Source organism: Dendropsophus ebraccatus, chromosome 5 (assembly GCF_027789765.1).
Source record: "Dendropsophus ebraccatus isolate aDenEbr1 chromosome 5, aDenEbr1.pat, whole genome shotgun sequence".
Lineage (NCBI taxonomy): Eukaryota > Metazoa > Chordata > Amphibia > Anura > Hylidae > Dendropsophus > Dendropsophus ebraccatus.
The window spans coordinates 158,493,854-158,514,721 of NC_091458.1; the positions used below are offsets into that span (position 1 = coordinate 158,493,854).

The 20,868-nt window shown below is 44.4% G+C and overlaps 1 protein-coding gene across 13 annotated transcripts in view; it reads right to left on the minus strand.

The window, feature by feature from the left end:
- The window catches only part of SRRM3 (serine/arginine repetitive matrix 3), a 249,766-nt gene that overhangs the window by 36,122 nt on the left and 192,776 nt on the right, over window positions 1–20,868 (minus strand). For all 13 annotated transcript variants that reach the window (XR_011363240.1, XM_069971748.1, XM_069971751.1 and 10 more), the window contains 2 exons: window positions 13,663–13,743; window positions 4,812–4,880 (listed from right to left, as the gene is read on the minus strand). Coding sequence is in view for 12 of the 13 variants with exons in the window: in XM_069971748.1 (XP_069827849.1) it covers window positions 4,812–4,880; window positions 13,663–13,743 (150 nt within the window). In the remaining variant the exon portion in view is untranslated. The remainder of the gene's footprint in view (window positions 1–4,811; window positions 4,881–13,662; window positions 13,744–20,868) is intronic.

The window sequence follows — 20,868 nt, forward strand, 5'->3', positions numbered from 1 at the left end:
AGATATGCAATACCCCTAAAAACTATACACTGTGGGTATACAGAACCCCTCCAACTATGCACTATAGGTATACACTAATTCCACTGATTAACTCAGATGAAACAATACCTTTAGCTTGGCCTCCTGGGCACCTTAGAACAAATCTAATTAACACACTGACACTTTATACCCGGGCAGCGCTGGTTGCATTTTCTATATATTGTATATATGTATCCGGTTTCCAAATATTGCCCATTTCTTGTGCCAGTCTCTAGATCTGTTACATTCTCAGCCATTATGATACTGATCACCACTATTCACTGTTTATTTTTGGCATCTTAAGATATTGCAGCACTGTGACAAAGTCTATTAAGATATATTGCATACAAATTGTTCTTTGTAAGATTTATTACATTTTCTTGTATATCTTCATTGGCAGGAAGACAACAAAACCTTGGGGATCACATAATTCTTAGCAGTGAGAAGCATAACTTAATGAAGCAACAAAAGGCTCTTAACAGATCCTAGCCGTCATATTCATAGTTCACATCTTCAGGGTTTTAACTGCTATGACGCTAACCTCAGTCTTTTCTTATACATGTCCTGCAGTTATGATACATTCCTGGCTTTATATTCAATAATTGCAATGAAAAAGCTCCATGCCTGAGCAAAAAGTTTATGAAAACAAAATGTTAGATTGTTAGAGCCAGTTCACACTGGGCAAATTCTGATGTGGAATTCTGCTCTCGTCCGCTCTCCACTCAAACAGTTGCTCAGTGTGAACAGCCCCTTAGGCTCTCCAAAGAGGTAAAACCAGGACTACTGCGGTTTACCTACATTTGGGATTTATAAATCTTCTGTCTGTCATAGAAAGGCTAGGTTCACACTCCTAATAGCGACATTTAAAAAAACTTCCCAAAACACATAGGCGTCGCAGAGGGCAAATACTTGCATCGTTTGTGCACAATTTCTGCAGGTGATACTAAATGGTGTTAAGTGGTTAATACAAGAGAGGATAGTGCACAGGATAGGGGATAAGTGTGAGACTGTGGGGGGTCCGACCTCTGTGCTCCCCGGTGATCTCTAGATCGGCACCCCAACTCCTTTGTTTTGAATGAAGCCTTAGCCTGTTGCGTGACCTGTAGCTCTATTCATTCTCTATGGGACTGCTGGAGAGCCGAGCACAGAACTCCGCTCTATCCGGCATCACAGGAGCGCCTCTTAGTGATTTTTAAACATAAAAGCAAGTCCATTCCAATGTGCAATTGTAGGCACCTTGGGGGGAATTTAACAAGACATTTTACATGCTAGTCTTAAAGTGACTCTGTACCCACAATCTGCCCCCCCCCCCAAACCCCTTGTACCTTCGGATAGCTGCTTTTAATCCAAGATCTGTCCTGGGGTCCGTTCGGCAGGTGATGCAGTTAATGTCCTAAAAAACTACTTTTAAGCTTGCAGCCCTGTGTCAAACGGCCGTGGCCTAGATTGTGTATGCATTAGGCTGGCACAACCTCTCTGTCCCTCCTCCCCATCATTCGCAATGCTCCAGGCAGATTGCCTCCTATTCATTAGCTGTGTCAGCCTGGCACATGGGCTGGATTGTTACGGCACCTCATTCATTGCAGAGGAATAGGAAAGAGGGTGAGAAGGAGGGGCGGAGGGGCGGTGCAAAACGAGGACACAGATACTCCAAGCCCCGGACGTTGGGCACAGGGCTGCAAGTTTAAAAGTAGTTTTTTAGGAAAATAACTGCATCACCTGCCGAACGGACGCCAAGACAGATGGATTAAAAGCTGTTATCCGAAGGTACAAGTGGTTTTGGGGGGGGGGGGGGGGGGGACAGATTGTGGGTACAGAGTCGCTTTAGGTAAACCCCCACGCCTCTTAATAAATCCAGGCACATGTAAGGGTTGCCCGTGCATGTGGTAGCTTGGAGCTGGCATAGATTTACACTATAATTTACACCACCCTGCGGTCTTAGGCTATGTTCAAACTACAGGATATTATCGGGAAAAGGCGGACATCCATTGACGGCTGCAAATAATGATTGTGATGATTCACTATAAATAGACAACCGTCTTCTGCTGTCAATTGACGTCCACGTGTCTGTAGTGGGAATAGCCCTGAAGTGCAATCTGGGCAAAAAAAAAAACAAAAAAACACACAAGACGGACAGGAAACGGTGAGCACATAATCCTCAAGTTATAGCTCTCTGTCCTGATGCCCCCACAGCGCTGCTGCCGGCTGTCCCAGTTTCTGTAGGACTCGGACGCCACAGGACTGAGTAGATACAGGAGATAAGTGAGAGGCGGCTAGTTACGATGCTGTGGCTGTAGCGGCACAGGAACGGGTAAGTAAACCTCCATTATATCCCTACCACCTCTTGGTCACCCCGATATTTTTTATTCTGCCCGTCTTAAAAGTGCGACCAACGTGATGAGCTCCTGTAATGTCAATGTGCTACCGTATTACACAAAAGCAGTGATTTAGTACTCGAGTGTCAGGTGTTATTTCATATGTTTTTCATTAAGCAAAAAAATTCAGGAAAGTACGATTCAATTTTTTTTGGTCAACCAGACCTCATTATCCCATCAGACAAAGTGTGATGGTTCTTGTTATTACAATCCTTTAGCACATTTCAAGTACACAGCTTTCTGAGGCCAAGACTACTATCTGGTTTTTATAATTGCTAGTACTGTACCACATGCCCATGTAACACATAGCGCTTATTCATGTGAATGGATAGCAAAGAAATATAATGACAATAGCCTCAAAAAACAACTTCCAAAGCAACCACAATGAAAGGCTACGTTCACACTATGTTTAACAGCATCTGTTGCATAGCAACAGACGCAGTTAACCTGACGGCCGCCGGGCTGCCCGTTTCTGCAGCTGATACCTCTGTATCTGCTGCAGGAATGTTATTTTTTTACTATTGAATTGCAGACACCATTGGGTGTGCACATAAATCAATTAGCCATTGACTTCAATGTAATGTGCGGCCGCCGCACATTACATTGGGTGAACAGCTATTATTTTTATTAAGTGAACAGCTATAATAGGAGGGTACATTATTTTAACACCTGTTCTAAAGAATGGGCGTTTACATAAAACTGTGTGAACACAGCGGGCAGCAGTGCATTGACTACAATGCAATGCCGCCCCTGCAGTAAAGAACGTTTTTTACTTAAAGGGCTAGTGCGGCGTTTAACATTTATTCACTAAATAACACACATTACAAAGTTATACAACTTTAAATTGTGTGTTGTTTAAGTGAATGGCTCCCTTCCCTGTGTTCCCCCCACCCCGGAAGTGTGGTGCGGTATACTGTCGACGTCGTCATCTTCGGGAGGCCGTCCAGACCGCTCCAGCCGTCCCTCATGCCGGCCCCCCTCTGCCGCGTCATCAGCTGCTCTGCTGCAATTTGCTGAGCATAACTATATAACTGAGCATAACGGCCAGATGACGTCGTCGACCCACGATGGCGGCCGGGGTTGACAGCGAATGTGTAAGTATAAAGCACCACACTTCCGGGGTGGGGGGAACACGGGGAAGGGAGCCATTCACTTAAATAACACACATTACAAAGTTGTATAATTTTGTAATGTGTGTTATTTAGTGAATAAATATTAAACACTGCACTACCCCTTTAAAAATTACATAGTGTGAACATAGCCAAAGACAAATGACAGATAACAGATAGATAGATAGGAGATAGATAGGAAATAGATAGATAAATACAGGTTACAAACCCACTTGGCGGGTCTGCAGTGAGTCTCCATGCTGCGTTTTTGCAGCGAGACTCGCTGCAGATCCCGGCCCTATACTTTTAATGGCAGACAAACACGCAGCAGGGATGTACATCCCTGCTGCGAGTTTGTTTGCAGCCCACCCCATTAACCCCCCCGGCCGCCGGAGCTGATACTTCACCTGATCCCGGCTCCGGCGGTTCCCGATGTCTTCAGCAAGCCGGAGCGGGGACCAGGTGAAGTATATGCTCCAGCCAGCCGCCCGCAGCCCCGGCCGCCCGATCGCCCCCCCCCCCCCCGCAGCACCGATCGCTTGCTGAAGACATCGGGAACCGCCGGAGCCGGGATCAGGTGAAGTATCAGCTCCGGCGGCCGGGGGTTAATGGGGTGGGCTGCAGACAAACTCGCAGCAGGGATGTACATCCCTACTGCGTGTTTGTCTGCCATTAAAAGTATAGGGCCGGGATCTGCAGCGAGTCTCGCTGCAAAAACGCAGCATGGAGACTCGCTGCAGACCCGCCAAGTGTGTTTGTAACCACAAGATAGATAACATAGATAGATAGAAAGATAGATACATAATAGACGGATAGATAGATCATAGATAGATAACATAGATAGATAAAAAGATAGATAAATAGATAGGAGATAGATAGATCATAGATAGATAGATAGATAGATAGATAATTCCAGATACATAGATAGATAGGAGATAGATAGAGTTTTGTAATTATAATACTGGCTGCGCCAACATGTGCTCAGTAGAAGATGGACGATAGTGCGGTAACTCAGTAGATCTTTGTTTACAACTCTAATTGGCATCAGGAATCGGAGAAATGCAGAACGGTGCCAATAACAGGATAGCCGGCAGTGGTTACATGCTGTTCCTCTAGTTATGGAGTAGAAGCCATATAACAGGCGTCTTATGATGCAATGATAACACTTGAAACTAATAGTGAGATTTCTTTAAATATAGTGATCATATATTGGTTGAAGCCAAAAGACCTTAAATATCGATTACAAAATAAAATAACTACAGAATGTCTGCCATCACTATTGGTATCAACTACTAAACAAGCTTATTACCTGTCCCTTTTGTGTTTTTTGCCACTTTTCTTCTTCTTTTCTTTCCGAACTGGTGATGAACTATCACATCTAGGAAGAAGAACATTATATACAATTCCAATTAGATTCAGCAGACTAATGGTGCATGTGGTAACAATCCAGACCCCCATTACACTGATCATATGGACAATTCATATAGATTTATTAATCAGACAAAAAATTCTATAGAAACCAATTACAACTCGGCTTTCACTTTTCACTTGGTTGCTTTGGAATACATTTTTATTCAGTTTTTGTGGATAAATCGGAGACCAATGTCAGGGGGACTTCTTGTGATTTCACTGCAAAAAGTGGATAGGGGACAAGTTTTAATTGGAAAACCACTTTAAGGATAATTAGAAATCAACATTCATCCAAAATACATGTGTTGGATGAGATGTCCCCTGGGCACCTAGGATCACCTTCGGTTTCGCGGCTATCCCTTAAGGTGACCAAGAAAATCGACCAGCTTGCTCTCTGAGCGGAAATAAAATGTTTTTTCCCCCTAGGTGATAGGCATGAAACTCATAGTGCGTTGGATGAGATGCTCCATGGGCATTTAGGTTCAACTTCATTTTCATGCATATCCCTTAAGTGGGCCAAGATAATCGACCCCTTTTGCCCCCATTGTTAGTCAATGGGCAATTTTTTTTCCCTAGGTGCCTGGCATGAAACGCATAGGAGGATGAGATGTTTGGATGAGGTAGACACCAACTGGGTTTGCATGCAATCTTAAGAGGGATCTAGGATAGGTGTTATCTATAGGCCTCCGGGGCAAACTGAAGACTATGGAATCACCAAAATGTCAGTAGAGGGGGACATTGTAGTTATGGGGGACTTCAACATGCCGGATGTTAATTGGAACTGGAAAGAAGCTTGTGAAGTCACAAACTAGAGGAGAAAACATTCTAGACTCAGGGTGTTTGACGTTAAGATGGAAGAAAATTTTGGTTCCCATTGACCACCAATGTTTAAGGTTTAAAGGGATATTCCCCCCAAAATTATTTTTGCATTAATACATTGCCCACCCGTAGCTTTCCATCTTTCCAATATCAATTTATTACGAATTCTGCACAGTTTTGCTGTTATCCAAAGGCATTCACCCCTACCAAACAGATAGAATTATCAACTCTAAGTCCACTCCGACACGCTCCCTGCTCCTGGCCCGCACCCTCAGACGGCATCACGTGTCCTCCCTCTCTTCAATGGGTCGGGTTAGCACTTCTAACCCAGCCAATCTGAAGAGAAGGAGGACACCGACGGGGATGGCTGGTGTTAGAGAGGGAGATAGTGATCAGTGCAGCTGTCACTGTCTCCCTCTCTAACAGCAGTCACCCCCGTCACCCATACCGTGTGCCCCCCCAGCGCTCCCCTGCACTGTTCCCCTTGACTGCACTCACACTGACAGCGCTCACCCGCGGCAACCCCCCCCTGCGATCACCCGCGGCACCCATTTTCCACAACCCCCCACCCCCCTGGTGTCACCTGCGGGCATTCCCCGCCGCCCACTGTCATCATGCACCCGCGGCAGCACCCGACCCCCCCACCCCATCTCACCCGCTGCAGCACCCGACCCCCCCACCCCGTCTCACCTGCGGCCATCACCACCCCTGTCTCACCCATGGTCCCCTCCCCCCCTCTCACCCGCGGTAGAATCACTGAGCTGCGGGAGGCCTCGGAAGAGCAGGGAGACTGGGATGGTGCTACCGCGGGTGAGGGGGGGGGGAGGAACGTGTGCCATGGGTGAGGCCGGGTTGTGGTGATGGCCGCACGTGAGAAGGGGTGGGGGTGGGGGGGTCGGGTGCTGCTGCGGGTGAGAGGGTGGAAGGAACGTCCCGCGGGTGAGACCGGGGGCGGGGGGGAGTAACATGCTGCCACGGGTGAGACCGGGATGGTGATGGCCACAGGTGGGGGGGGGGTTTGGGGGTCAGGCAATGCCGCAGGCTACATCTTGAACATCAACTCAGCTCTGCTACATCCCCAACACCAACTCACCTCTGCTACATCCCCAACACCAACTCCGCTCTGCTACATCCCCAACACCAACTCAGCTCTGCTACATTCCCAACACCCAGGGCCGTCTTACCCATTGGGCAGAGTAGGCGGCTGCCCGGGGGCCCTTGCGTCCTAGGGGGCCCCTGCCCTCTGTGACCTGTATTTTTCCCTTTATAAGACGCACTAAGTGCATCCTATAAAGCGAAGACTGCTCACAAGCAGTGCTGAGCACCGAAAGGAAGCCGTCCCGCCCGCCCCCTGTATTGCCCCCTCCGCCTGCCCAGCCCGCTCAGCCCGCCCCTTCTATCGCCGCTCAGCTGAGCCGATCAGAAGCCCAGGAAAGTGCAATGAGCAGCACTTTCCTGGGCTTCTGATTGACTCAGCTGAGCGGCGATAGAAGGGGCGGGCAGTCCCGGAACTCACCCGTCCGCCGGCCCCAGCAGCTGATGTCTCCCGTCAGCGCGCACTCCCGTCATCCTCCGGCACAGGAAGCGGGGTACAGAGACGCTGCCTGTGTCCTGGATGTGTCGTGCAGCCGGACACTTCCGGTACAGGCAGTCTCTCTGTACCCCGCTGCTTGTGCCCGGAGGATGACGGGAGTGCGCGCTCTGCCGGGAGAGGAGCTGCTGGGGCTGCCGGACAGGTGAGTAACTGGTTTGTTGTTTTGGGGGGCACTGGCCACTATGGGGGGCACTGGCTACTATGGGGGCACTGGCTACTATGGGGGTACTGGCTACTATGGGGAGCACTGGCTACTATGGGGGCACTATATGGGGGGATTGGCTACTATGGGGGGCACTATATGGGGCGATTGGCTACTATGGGGGGCACTATATACAAAGATGTGGGGGATTTGATGGCGGCGGTTGGGGGGGGGGCAATTCACACCTCTGCCCAGGGGCCCATAATGCTGTTATGACGGCCCTGCCAACACCAACTCAGCTCTGCTACATCCCCAACTCCGCTCTGCTACATCCCCAACACCAACTCCGCTCTGCTACATTCCCAACACCAACTCAGCTCTGCTACATCCCCAACACCAACTCAGCTCTGCTACATCCCCAACACCAACTCAGCTCTGCTACATCCCCAACACCAACTCAGCTCTGCTACATCCCCAACACCAACTCCGCTCTGCTACATCCCCAACACCAACTCAGCTCTGCTACATCCTCAACACCATCTCAGCTCTGCTATATCCATATCACCATCTCAGCTCTGCTATATCCGTATCACCATCTCAGCTCTGCTATATCCGTATCACCATCTCAGCTCTGCTATATCCGTATCACCATCTCAGCTCTGCTATATCCGTATCACCATCTCAGCTCTGCAACATCCTCAACACCATCTCAGCTCTGCTATATCCCCATCACCATCTCAGCTCTGCTACACAATCATCAGACATAAGCATTTCATGATGGGAAATGTAGTTTCCTATCTTGATAATAGACCATCTTTTAGAAAAACTTGTAACTCTGGAACGGCAGCAGCTAGAAAGACGGGGGACGGCTCAAAATACTCAGGGGGGCTTGGTGAGTAAGACCAGTTAGGTTTGGGAGCATTTAATTTTTTTTTGCTTTTTTTGCCCTTTAATTTACAAACTGACTGTAAGCAATCAATCCCATACTACGCCCAAAGCACTGACAAAAAAGTCACATTTAAAGGAAGGGGGGTGTATTTAAATAATGCATTTAAAAGGGAAGAATAACATTTTAGGACTGAGTGCTCAGTGGACAGTATTTAAGAACCTTTGCCTTTCCCAGCAAAATGACGTCACATTCTCGCAGTGGGAACAAAGTATCAAAACAACACAGCAGTTACGTAAACATGGGTATCGCTATAATTGGATCTATCTACAGAACCAAGATAACATGTCGGTTTTACTGTAAAATGCATCAAAATATTTCATTATTGCGTATTTGTTTTTTATTTCACCCAACAATTTTTATTTTTTTTTGTTTCTGTCTATATGTTTATGGTTAAATGAAAAGTGTCATTTAAAAGTACAATTGATTTGGCAAAAAATAAGCCATTGTACAGCTCTGTACATGGAGAATTAAAGGGGATTTGGATCTTAGAAGACAGAAGCTTTCAGTAGATGTAAATTTTAACCCCTTAGTGTCCTGTCCTCCTGGCTGTAAAGATATGGAGATATTTTACACAACTTTTGATCCACACTATCATATTGGTCTCATCTACGCCTATTCAACCTTTTTTTTTTTTTTTTTCTTTCCATGAAACATAAAAAAATTCCAAGGAGGGATAAATGCTTCTTACAGGTATTACACAGGACTATAGGGAGGCACATGTGCTACAGATCCTCAATGACTGTAATATTGTACATTGAGTCTGGTCTCAAGTTACGATGGTCTAGAAAGGACCATTGTATGTTGAAAATATTGTAACCCGAGGCCATTGTAAGTAAACACTTTTGGACAAGCCCTTAAAAAAAACCAAAAACCCAAACTGATCGGCCAAATAACTGGTAATTACCCACTGTCCAATCAGAGGCGACAGCATGAGCTAATGGTAATGCTTAGTTGGCATTTAATTCATACATCCAGCGAGAGTATTACAGGTACAGCACAATGCAGGGACATGAAGAACTAACAGGCGCTCTTCTCGTGGTTCTATAACAACCATGGTAGCCAATCCAATGCTAGGTTTACTTTGTAAATAAAAGTTATTGATTCGATATGCAACATACATATGCATAAGGCGGCATCCCATCCATTACTGCAATAATCTAATGTGTATCCCTATTTGCCTAGCCTAACATACATCCCCTAGGATCTCAGATAGAAGAACTCCCTAAACATATACATTATACATTTCCCTTCCGCATTCATATTAACTTTGCGCACACATAAGAAATGCAACATAATACTATACATAAAACGAGTAACTATCGGACAGTTTGAAGCGTTCCTCGGTTATTTGCTCAGTGCTTGTGGCTTAGCCGGGAATAATGTTCCCTGTGCAGCAAGACGACTGAGCATGAAATATTAATCTCATTGTTTTGCTCCTGTCTATGGCAGTAGGGGTATTGGATATTGGATCTGGGATCTCTTTGTCCGGCTCTCTGCAATGACTGCAGCATGAGCTCATACCCTGCATTACAGTCTTGTAAGATGGATTCGACAACATTAGATATCGTGGCAGCCAAAAGCTAAAGTGCTTTAGTCATTTAAAAATGTTGGTTAGCGCTAAAGCCGGATATCTGTGGAGGGATTCCAATGAAGGAAATTAAAGTGATGGAGTATACAGACTATACGGAGGCTGGATACAGCTAACAAATGCTGGGTGATAAGCAGAAGGCGAAGATGACACACATTATGAACAATAACCCCCAGCTGCTACTCCGGCGCACAGATAAATCTTTGGAGACCCAATTCAGGCCGGGCTCACACAAGGCAATTTAGTTTTTATTTCATAGTAGCAGCCAAATGAGCAGCAATACTATACGGGGATTTATCAATTCCTATCCGTCTTTATATCATGCAATTGGATCAGACTTTTTATTGATGCAATGGATGGAAATACAGCAGGAAAAAAAAACGAAATGTAAAGCCATTTCACACGGCAGTATATAGGTCAGTATTTCCCAGCAGTATTGAGGTCAGAATTTTGCAGCAGTATTTGTTGGAGTAGGGCCAAGATATGGAAGAGGTGCATGTCTTTCCAGTTTTTTCCATGGTAGGTACAGTATCACTTCCACATAAAATACCAACCAAAAAAGTGTTGTGTGAACGTGGCCTAATACTGAGACAATTCTACTACACAGTGAGCAGGGTTTTACTAGGTGATTCTGTGCAGTTTTTGACATGGAAAATGAGAGGTCACGGTGTCTTGTGACCATGAGCACACTTTTTGGCTATGTGCACATGAGTCTCAAGCTTTCACATATTTTCACATAATTATCAGACATTTTTTAAAAAATTTTTGGCTATTTTTCATCTATTCTTCGGCTTTAGCAAATGTTAATATCAAGTGTGCAAATTAGCTGTTTTTGGGGACAAAAGTGGTCCAAAAAAGTGAAAAAAAAAAAAACCATTTAAAAAAAAAAAATGTGTTTTCTCTGCAGTTCCCAAATAGAAATGTGGAAACACAGCCTTAAAAAAAAGCCTATAAAATGATCAACTCAACTTACTATGGCCTCAGGCTACAATACTGTAGTTCCAACATACAATGGTTTTTTCTGGACCATTGTAATTTGAGGCCAGACGCAACATACAAAGAGTCAGGATCTGAGGAACATGTGAATAGTTACATGACCGACCAGTATTACTGAAGTACATGTAGTGGTTGGCTGTGTAGTATCTCCTCTCTACATTACAGTGTGATACTACATGTCCTGTACTTCTATGTGTGTCTAGGATCTCCTCTCTACATTACAGTGTGATACTACAGGTCCGTTACTTCTGTGTGTCTAGTATCTCCTCCCTACGCTATAGTGTGATACTACATGTCCTGTACTGCTGTGTGTGTCTAGTATCTCCTCTCTACAGTATAGTGTGATACTACATGTCCTGTACTGCTGTGTGTCTAGTATCTTCTCTCTACAGTATAGTGTGATACTACATGTCATGTACTGCTGTGTGTGTCTAGTATCTTCTCTCTACAGTATAGTGTGATACTACATGTCCTGTACTGCTGTCGTTTCTCCTCTCTACAGTATAGTGTGATACTACATGTCCTGTACTGCTGTGTGTGTCTAGTATCTCCTCTCTACAGTATAGTGTGATACTACATGTCCTGTACTGCTGTGTGTGTCTAGTATCTCCTCCCTACAGTATAGTGTGATACTACATGTCCTGTATTGCTGTGTGTGTCTAGTATCTCCTCTCTACAGTATAGTGGGATACTACATGTCATGTACTGCTGTGTGTGTCTAGTATCTTCTCTCTACAGTATAGTGTGATACTACATGTCCTGTACTGCTGTCGTTTCTCCTCTCTACAGTATAGTGTGATACTACATGTCCTGTACTGCTGTGTGTGTCTAGTATCTCCTCTCTACAGTATAGTGTGATACTACATGTCTTGTACTGCTGTGTGTGTCTAGTATCTCCTCCCTACAGTATAGTGTGATACTACATGTCCTGTATTGCTGTGTGTGTCTAGTATCTCCTCTCTACAGTATAGTGGGATACCAGACATACACAGCAGTACAGGACATGTAGTATCACACTATACTGTAGAGAGGAGATACCAGACATACACAGCAGTACAGGACATGTAGTATCACACTATATTGTAGAGAGAAGATACTAGACACACACAGCAATACAGGACATGTAGTATCACACCATACTGTAGAGAGAAGATACTAGACACACAGCAGTACAGGACATGTAGTATCTTCTCTCTACAGTATAGTGTGATACTACATGTCCTGTACTGCTGTGTGTGTCTGGTATCTCCTCTCTACAGTATAGTGTGATACTACATGTCCTGTACTGCTGTGTGTGTCTCGTATCTCCTCTCTACAGTATAGTGTGATACTACATGTCCTGTACTGCTGTGTATGTCTGGTATCTCCTCTACAGTACAGTATATTGCGGTACTACATGTCCTGTACTGCTGTGTGTGTCTGGTATCTCCTCTCTACTGTATAGTCTGATACTACATGTCCTGTACTGCTGTGTGTGTCTGGTATCTCCTCTCAGCAGTACAGGACATGTAGTATCACACTGTACTGTAGAGAGGAGATAGATACCAGACACACACAGCAGTACAGGACATGTAGTATCTCCTCTCTACAGTATAGTGTGATACTACACGTCCTGTAATGCTGTGTGTGTCTTCTATCTCCTCCCTACAGTATAGTGTGATACTACATGTCCTGTACTGCTGTGTGTCTGGTCTCTCCTCTACAGTATATTGTGATACTACATGTCCTGTAATGCCCTTTATCTGCGCCAGGATGATTCGCTCCGTTGATCACCCGGTGTGAGCGGCTTCATTTTATTTTTCTGGGACCCTGTGTGACCTGTACAGGACCCCAGCAATGCTCTAGCTCTCTATATAGAAGGTAATATACAGTCTCCAGTCACCCTTTCCGACTATTATACAGTATATAAGGGCTCGCTTTACCCATATTAGTTATCTGCTTATTTTTCTTTTAATCATCTTCTTTTTCCTATTTTGAGATGACATTTTGGGGGGGGCTTCAGACCCAATCACCAGTTTTCCATAGAGTTTTGGTCTCAAACATGCAATAGTCAAACTGAAACCAATTCATATTGTAACTTGAGGGACAAAAACTAGAAAAAATGCCTTGGACCAATGAAAAAAACATCTAAACCCTGGACTATTGGAAGAATGCCACAAAAATTGCAACAAGATGCTGTTGCATCTTGTTTGCATTTATCTTATAGGTTTTTCTAAGGGACTAATAAGGAAAACAGAAAAAAACAAACAAAATAACGTATGAAAATTAAGATGTTTTTTTTTTACAATCCAGAAAGTGCCACCAAAAACAGAACAAAGTCTTATGGCTGTAATGAGCCGGTGCAGTTTTCTTCTGGGTCCAAGCTAAACAAGCAGCGAGTTTCCCGCAGTCCTTTATATTTCAGGATAGAATTTATGTTGCGGACTATTTATTGACGGACATCCCCGTGCACGATTTATTTATGTCTAGAGATAGTATCTTTCCATTTATCTACAAAACTAATTAGAAAGACTCGGGTTACTGCATTGCAGAGGAGCGGTAATAGCTTCTAAATGTTGCCAATTTATCACCAGCTTCGAGTGGTGGCGCTGGCCCAGCAGGTTAGTCTGATTAAGTACAGACACACGGCAAACACCGGGAGATGGAGAACAAGTTGACTCACCGGCTTCTTTTATGTCCAGATTTCTTCTTCTTTCTTTTCTTTGGGGGAGGTGAAACTGAACTGCTCAGTCTTCTGTGAGCCCTAAGAGAGTCGGAGTAAAGAATAAAGAACTTGTTAGTGTTTAGGCAGCAAACAGTAGTGTTTACAAAAAGAGAACTGACTTAAAGAGGGCGTCCACCTAAAAGTAACAGGTAAGAGATCGTAGGGGATCTGACCCCCGCCCCCCACCGATTCTCAGATTGGTCCTTGGCTCCTTTGTTTTGAACACAGCTGCTGGTACGGCACCTGACCTATGGCTCTATTCATTCCAATGGAGACGCTGGAAAGAGCCGATCACTGTACTTGGCTCTCTTCGGCAGCTCCATAGCGAATAAATGAAGCCGCCGGAAGAGTACAGCACTTGGCTCTTCCATAGGAATGAATAGAGCTGCGGATCATGTGCTTTACCGCGACTGTATTCAAAACAAAGAAGCCAGCGGCCGATCTGGAGATTGGCGGCAGGAGGTCGGACCCCCACAATCTCTTACTCGTCCCCTATCCTGTAGATAAGGGAAGAAGTTAGTTTAAGGTGGACGACCTCTGGTGTCACATGAAACACAAAGTACATATAAAGGATTATGTGACATCTACTCAATACCAAAAGCTGTAACCATTTACTTAATAATATATACTTTTATATTTGGGCTAAAGTGGTAGTACAGATGTGGTATTACTACTGACATCCCCATCGTGGGTTCCTTTAAAAAAAAAACAAACAAAAAAAAAAAAACACTTATCACATCTGTTTAGATCTATTTTCCCAAAAAGTAATGGACCCCATTGAGGTTTGATGGATGGAACCCTGACACCAGTGCGAAGCTTCGGTTACTAGGTGAACTATAAGTTGTATAATTACCAGAGATGATCGATCCCTGAGTGTGCGGCATTTGGTTACTTCAAGCCAAAGAAGTTGGATGCCGCCCTGGGGAGTCCTGGAAAACATGGATACAGCCTATGGCCTTTGGATGTGCAGTATCCATGTCTTCCAGGCTGCATCCGTCACGTGCCAACGTTTGTGTGCTCAAGGTTTACTTATCCCTAATAATTACTATTTATAATTAATCCATATGTCTTTATGGTGTTGAAATACCTCTGAGCCAGTCAAAGAGCAATACACAATTTTTCTTATAAATTTTTGAAATCTGTGATGACTGTCCTGTCCTGTTGTGACTTTCATGCTACCCTGAGGGTGGGTGGGGGGGGGGGAACAGGGCTCGATAGCTAACTAACATACATTATAAAGTTATATTATTTTGTAATGTGTGTTAATTAAGCAAAAAATAAAATAAAAGCCGGAGTTCCCCTTTAAGATGAATCCAATCTGACGCAATTAAGCTGCCAGCCTGAAAGGAAGCGGAGTGAGACATCTCCATTTCATCCATCCTTTCCAGCAGGTTCTCGGTGACTATTTTTCAGCAGTGTAATTCCCCCCCTCCCCGTCCGGCCCTCCTTTCTATTCCGCTTATCCTGTAACGAGCGGCATTAATAATGGAAGTTATTACACAGCGCAGGGCAGACATTTTTCAGCATTTAAAGCATTTAATCAGGAGCCGTTAAAAATCAATCATCTTCAGTGGCAGAGAGCGAGCGGATTTATCTCACGTCCCTTGGGACCAGCAATTTGCTGCTTGGATTCCGGCATCTTACGCCCATACATTAACACGGCTATCGTTAATGGTCGGACACGAGGCAATCTGTCCTGCTGACCTCTTCACCTCGGCCCCTCTACACAACGGCCTCACGGAAACATAATAGGCTGCAGGTATGAGTTGGTTATACTGCGCCATGCTGATCTGAGGACGTCCATTACCAAATGATCCCATTGTCATTGCTACAAGCAGCGGGATTTTAAAGCGTTAATGTTCTCCGCCTATTATCGCTCTTCCATAATGTCGGCTCTGCAGAGCGTTACAACTCCAACCATCCAAAGTTTTTTTTTCTTAAGAATTCAATGTCTTTGAAGAAGCTTTTGAAGTGATGCGTTTGGCCAAAAAACTGTAGCCAACTTTTCATAGTGGCTGCGCTCAAAGCTAGAAAGGCGTCTCGGCGAGGCTGTAAGCTGTGATTTCACATGAATACATTAATCACTGGGAACTGGTGGAGCAATTTAATTTTCATGAACTCCTTGATGTTATATCACTAAGAAGAGGGGTGACAGCAGGGAGAGGAGTGATAAGGGTGGAGGAGGGGGAGGCTGTTGACAACAACATTTGCATACTACTATTTCAGATCATCCCTTAAAGAAAACCACCTCTGATCCAGACTAGCTTCTTTTGTGATGGATTTTAACTTAAAGGGTCCTATGAAGAATTTTGTTTTAAGTTAAAGGGATATTCCACTTAAACATAACTTTTGATATCCTGCTGCCCAAGGTGAGACTAACAATTCCTTCCATACTTGTTATTATCTGTTCAGTCTCCTTCCCCCAGTTCTCAGCTGCTGCTTTCTGCTGAAGACACAAAAATCTGTGTGTGAGCTTTTCTCTCTGTCTCCCCCCTCCCTTCTGAGACGCCTGATGTAAACAAGTCCCTGGCTGGCTTTATCTGCAACATTGTAGCTTCATTGTAATGCTGGGAGGGTTAATCTGAGGTCAAGTTGCTGATGAACTGACTGTGATTCTCTTCCAGGATTACAAAGTTGCAGATAAGGACTTGTTTACATCAGCCGTCTCAGGGGGAGATGGAGAGAAAAGCTCACAAACAGATTTCTGTGTCTTCAGCAGAAAGCAGCAGCTGAGAACTGGGGGAAGGAGACTGAATAGATAATAAGTATGGAAGGAATCGTTAGTCACACCATGGGCAGCAACATAAGTTATGTTTGAGTGGAATAGTTAGTACATTTTTCTTTTCAGTAACTTTCAAAGTATACATGGCAGAATTGATCGCCTTCTTTAGGCTCCTAGCTTCCAGAGAAACCTACTGGCACCCAACAATCATGCCAATATGGTGAAAGATCCCCAGAAACCACCTAATGTTTAAGTCACAGTTTGACCACAGCATCTAAGTGATCAGGATATCAGGATATGAGGCTTCTTTGCAGTTAGAGCAGGAGTCTGACTGGACTTTTCCTACCCCTTCATAAATAGGTGCATTGTTAGAAGACCCCTTAATAACCACCATAAAAAGGCATATTGGTCAAATTCTATGTATGTTTGTTCACTTCTTAGAAGGATAATGCTGCACATCTTTGCCAGATATTCTTCTTCTTGTCATGCACAGTGCGAGGGGTCGGACCCAGTGGACTTTAAAATCAGACTACACAGCACATGCAAGAAACCGTCGGGAGAGAACAGACTCTCGTGGGGTGAAAACATAAAGCTGCCCGAGGCCAAAAGGCTGATTAGCAGGGGGAGAACAATCCAGTTTCAACAGCAACCAGCAGTCAAGTGGCCCCCCAGGAGCAGGGGTGGTCCCTGGCGGTTGCCAAGGTTTTCCGAATGCTAATGCTGGTTGGGGAGGTGGGCTCAGGGGGCCCACTATAACGTGGGCCCCACCAGGGGATTCCTCGGTGGGCCAGTCCAAGCCTGGCTGGAATTAATGATTAACTGAGGCAAGTCTACAGTATACAGGGAACTTCCACAGGCAACCCACTGTTCTATATTTCTTTAGTGTATGTCCGGCTTATAGGAACCTCTGGCTAAGGCCAACTCTATGCTTGCAAGTCCTGTGATTTCAATGGTTACAATACAATACTTTGTTTTCTCTGCAATGGTGAGTATCTGAGTATCTGGCTAGGTTGAGGGCACATTAATGGTTAGACCGATACCTATAAGGCTTCTATGAAGGTAAAGTAGAAGTTAGGCGAAAATTTTTATTGTATTGCCCTTCAAAAGTTATAGAAATCCCCAATATACACTTATTACAGGAAATGCTTATAAAAAGTTTTTTTTCCCTGCACTAACTACTGCATCAAGGCTTCACTTCCTGGATAACATGGTGATGTCACTTCCTGGATAACATGGTGATGTCACGACCCGACTCCCAGAGCTGTGCGGGCTGTGGCTGCTGGAGAGGATGATGGCAGGGGATGCTGAGTGTCCCTCCAGTGCCCTGTGTCCCTCAGTTTCCCCCTGCCATCATCCTCTCCAGCAGCCACAGCCCACACAGCTCTGGGAGTCGGGTCGTGACATCACCATGTTATCCAGGAAGTGACATCACCATGTTATCCAGGAAGTGACATCACCGTGTTATCCAGGAAGTGAAGCCTTGATGCAGTAATTAGTGCAGGGAAAAAAGTACTTTATAAGCATTTCCTGTAATAAGTGTATATTGGGGATTTGTATAACTTTTGGGGGGACAATACAATACTTTAATAAAAATTTTCGCCAGACTTATCCTTTAAGTACTATAGGCCATCAGGGATATTACGATCACCCATCCATAAAGGAACACAAAGGAAACTGAATTTATGTCAGGAAGTGCAGAATTACCATGCCCTGACTAGTCTTAACACGGTAATGAACAGTTTTTCTGTTATAGCTGTGTAGCACTGTGTATCTGGCCTATGCTATGCCTAGTTTCCGACATATGAGGAACATTGCTCCCCACAGTGAGACCCCCTGCAAAAAAAAAAAAATCTGTTTTATTTTTATACTCTTTTTGTGAAAAACAGTGAGGCAGTGGATGTCAAGCTGCTGGAAATGTGAAATGTGCCAAGATTACCAATGGGACTGGAATGAAATGACCCAGCTATTACTCAGTGATGAGGAGATGAGCGCACGCAATTCACTTCTTGACAGGTGTATGTGAGAGGGTGAATGATGGCGACGCCGCGGCTCGCTTGAAAATTAGGTCAGGACTGTCACGCAAACAAACACCGTGTCATAAGTGACAAAACTAATATTAGCAATTTTAATATATTTTCTTCGTTTTTCATTTCATATGAGTGAAATACGGCTTCAACGAGCGGGGACTTGGTTTATCCGGGACAATATGTAACTGGATGATTGCCGAAACTTCCATCTATCACTTATTATTAAGTAACATTCATATTCAAATGGAAAAATTTACCAACAAATTGTAACGGTAAATATGAAAAACATCCCAACGCTTTATTAATAATATGAGATATTCTAACTGCTGGAAAAAAGTCTGGGGGGGGGGAATAATAACCATTACGGGCAGATGGTGGGGGTGGAGATAAAAAATACAATATACTTACTGCTCCCAGTGCCCACGCTGTGCCCCATCACACAGCTCCCAGACTCCCTGCTTCCGGGTACATCAAGAACAGCGGAATTTAGCCCGCTCAGCCAATCAATGACTGGTGCGGTGTCCCTCCCCAGACTGGCTGAGCGGGCATCCGTCAGGCAGGTTTTGATGTAGCCAGGGGGGAGCTCAGTAGACAGCCAGATGGGGTCCAGGAGCGGGATGCGGCTCTGCACTTCCTGTCTGTAATGATTTTTTACACCTGCAAACCCCCCCCCCCCGCTCCCCCCCGGACTTCTCCTTTAAAAGTGCCACTGTCATAATTGAGGGTATGGTTATGGGTATGTTCCCACGATATGTATTTGCAAGGGTATGCCTGACACTTAAAAAGTAGGAATTGTGATCCAGCTGTAGTGACATCATATCTGGAATACTGTGTCCAGTTCTGGAGACCTCAACTACAGAAAGACACTGATAACATAGAACAGTTGGAAGGCCTTAAAGGGGTTCTCACAAGAAAGTGCCAGAGATTTGTAATTTACTTCTATTAAAAAAATTCAACTCTATTTAAATTTTTTTAAATACCCCAAAGCCTCAATTAAAATAAAAATCTCACCCCTATCCTATTATAGAAATAAAACAGGTAAAAATAATTAAATAAATAAACATTATCTACCGTAGCGTGCGTAATTGTTCGATCCATTAAAATATAATACAACAATAGTGATCTCGTACAGCGACTGGCGTAATGGAAAAGAGGGAAAAAAACCAGGACTGCTGTTTTTTTGTTACATTATATATGAAAATTACTAAAAAGTGATCAAAAATGTTCGATCTACACAAGTGTGGTATTAATAAAAACTAGAGATCATGGTGCAAAAAAATCACCAAAGATCATCAATGCCAGAAATTATTATTTTGCTTAAAGAGTAGTAGATACTTGGAGCCACCCTCCAGATGTGATTGTAAAGTGATGTGTGAAGAGAATGTGAACCTGGCTGGAATAAACATATATCCATCCTAATAATAGAACGCCGGACTAGATGGGCCATGTGCTATCTTCTGCTTCAGATGAATGACTTGTGAAAGCTTTTCCGTCAATATCCAGATGATTAATGTGTAGTGTGTGACATACAGAGAGAGAGAGAGAGGGGAAAAGAAAAAGCCCTGCTTCTTAACCCCTGCAGTGCTGCGGCGCGGCCATACACCGCACATCATACATGCAGTCCGTACACTTGCAGATTAAAGGAGTTAATGATTAAAATAACTTCTAGAAAGAACCAATCACTACAGGATCATCGGAGATGGCCTTTCTCTGCCCCAGTTCTTTCTCCCAGAATTAATTTAATTTTTTCTGACGAGCTGTCAGAGTCGGCTTTCCAGACGCAGCATAAATGATGGAAGAAAAGCACCGGAGCTACGGCAGCGGCTCTGACTGATCAGGTTTACTCATGCAAAGCATCTTAAAAGAGAACGCTACAAAAATCACCTTCTTGTTCCTTTTAGTGTCAACGTATAAGGCGCAGAGATGTATGTTTTATGTGGCGGAGGGGCCAGATATGTAAGAGGGTGACGGGACCGAAAGACACTTCGGCTACTTATGAAATCTCACCAAGAAATGTATATTGGGGGCTAAAAGGAAATGGGGGGTTATGTTTAGGTGATAGGAAACAATGACTATGTCTTCTCTTTACTTTATAGCTTCCTAATAGTACAGTTATCCGAGAGTAGTATAAGACAGCTGCACGCCTTACAGGAAGTATCTACTGTGGTGGATAGAGGTTACGCAGTTTGCCTAAAAAGAAGGCAAAAATAAATATCTATAATACAAGCGATTTTAAGAAACTCTGTAATAGGTTTTATTTCCCAAAAGAACTTTTTTCTGTACTGAAAAAGCGGTTTCCCCCCCCCCCCCCCCCCTTCACTTCATAAGAAGCAAGATTTCTGTGTCCATTTTGCTCTAGGGAGAGGGGAGGGGCTGAGAGGAGTGAGTGAGCACGGAGCAGTCCTGCACAGCACA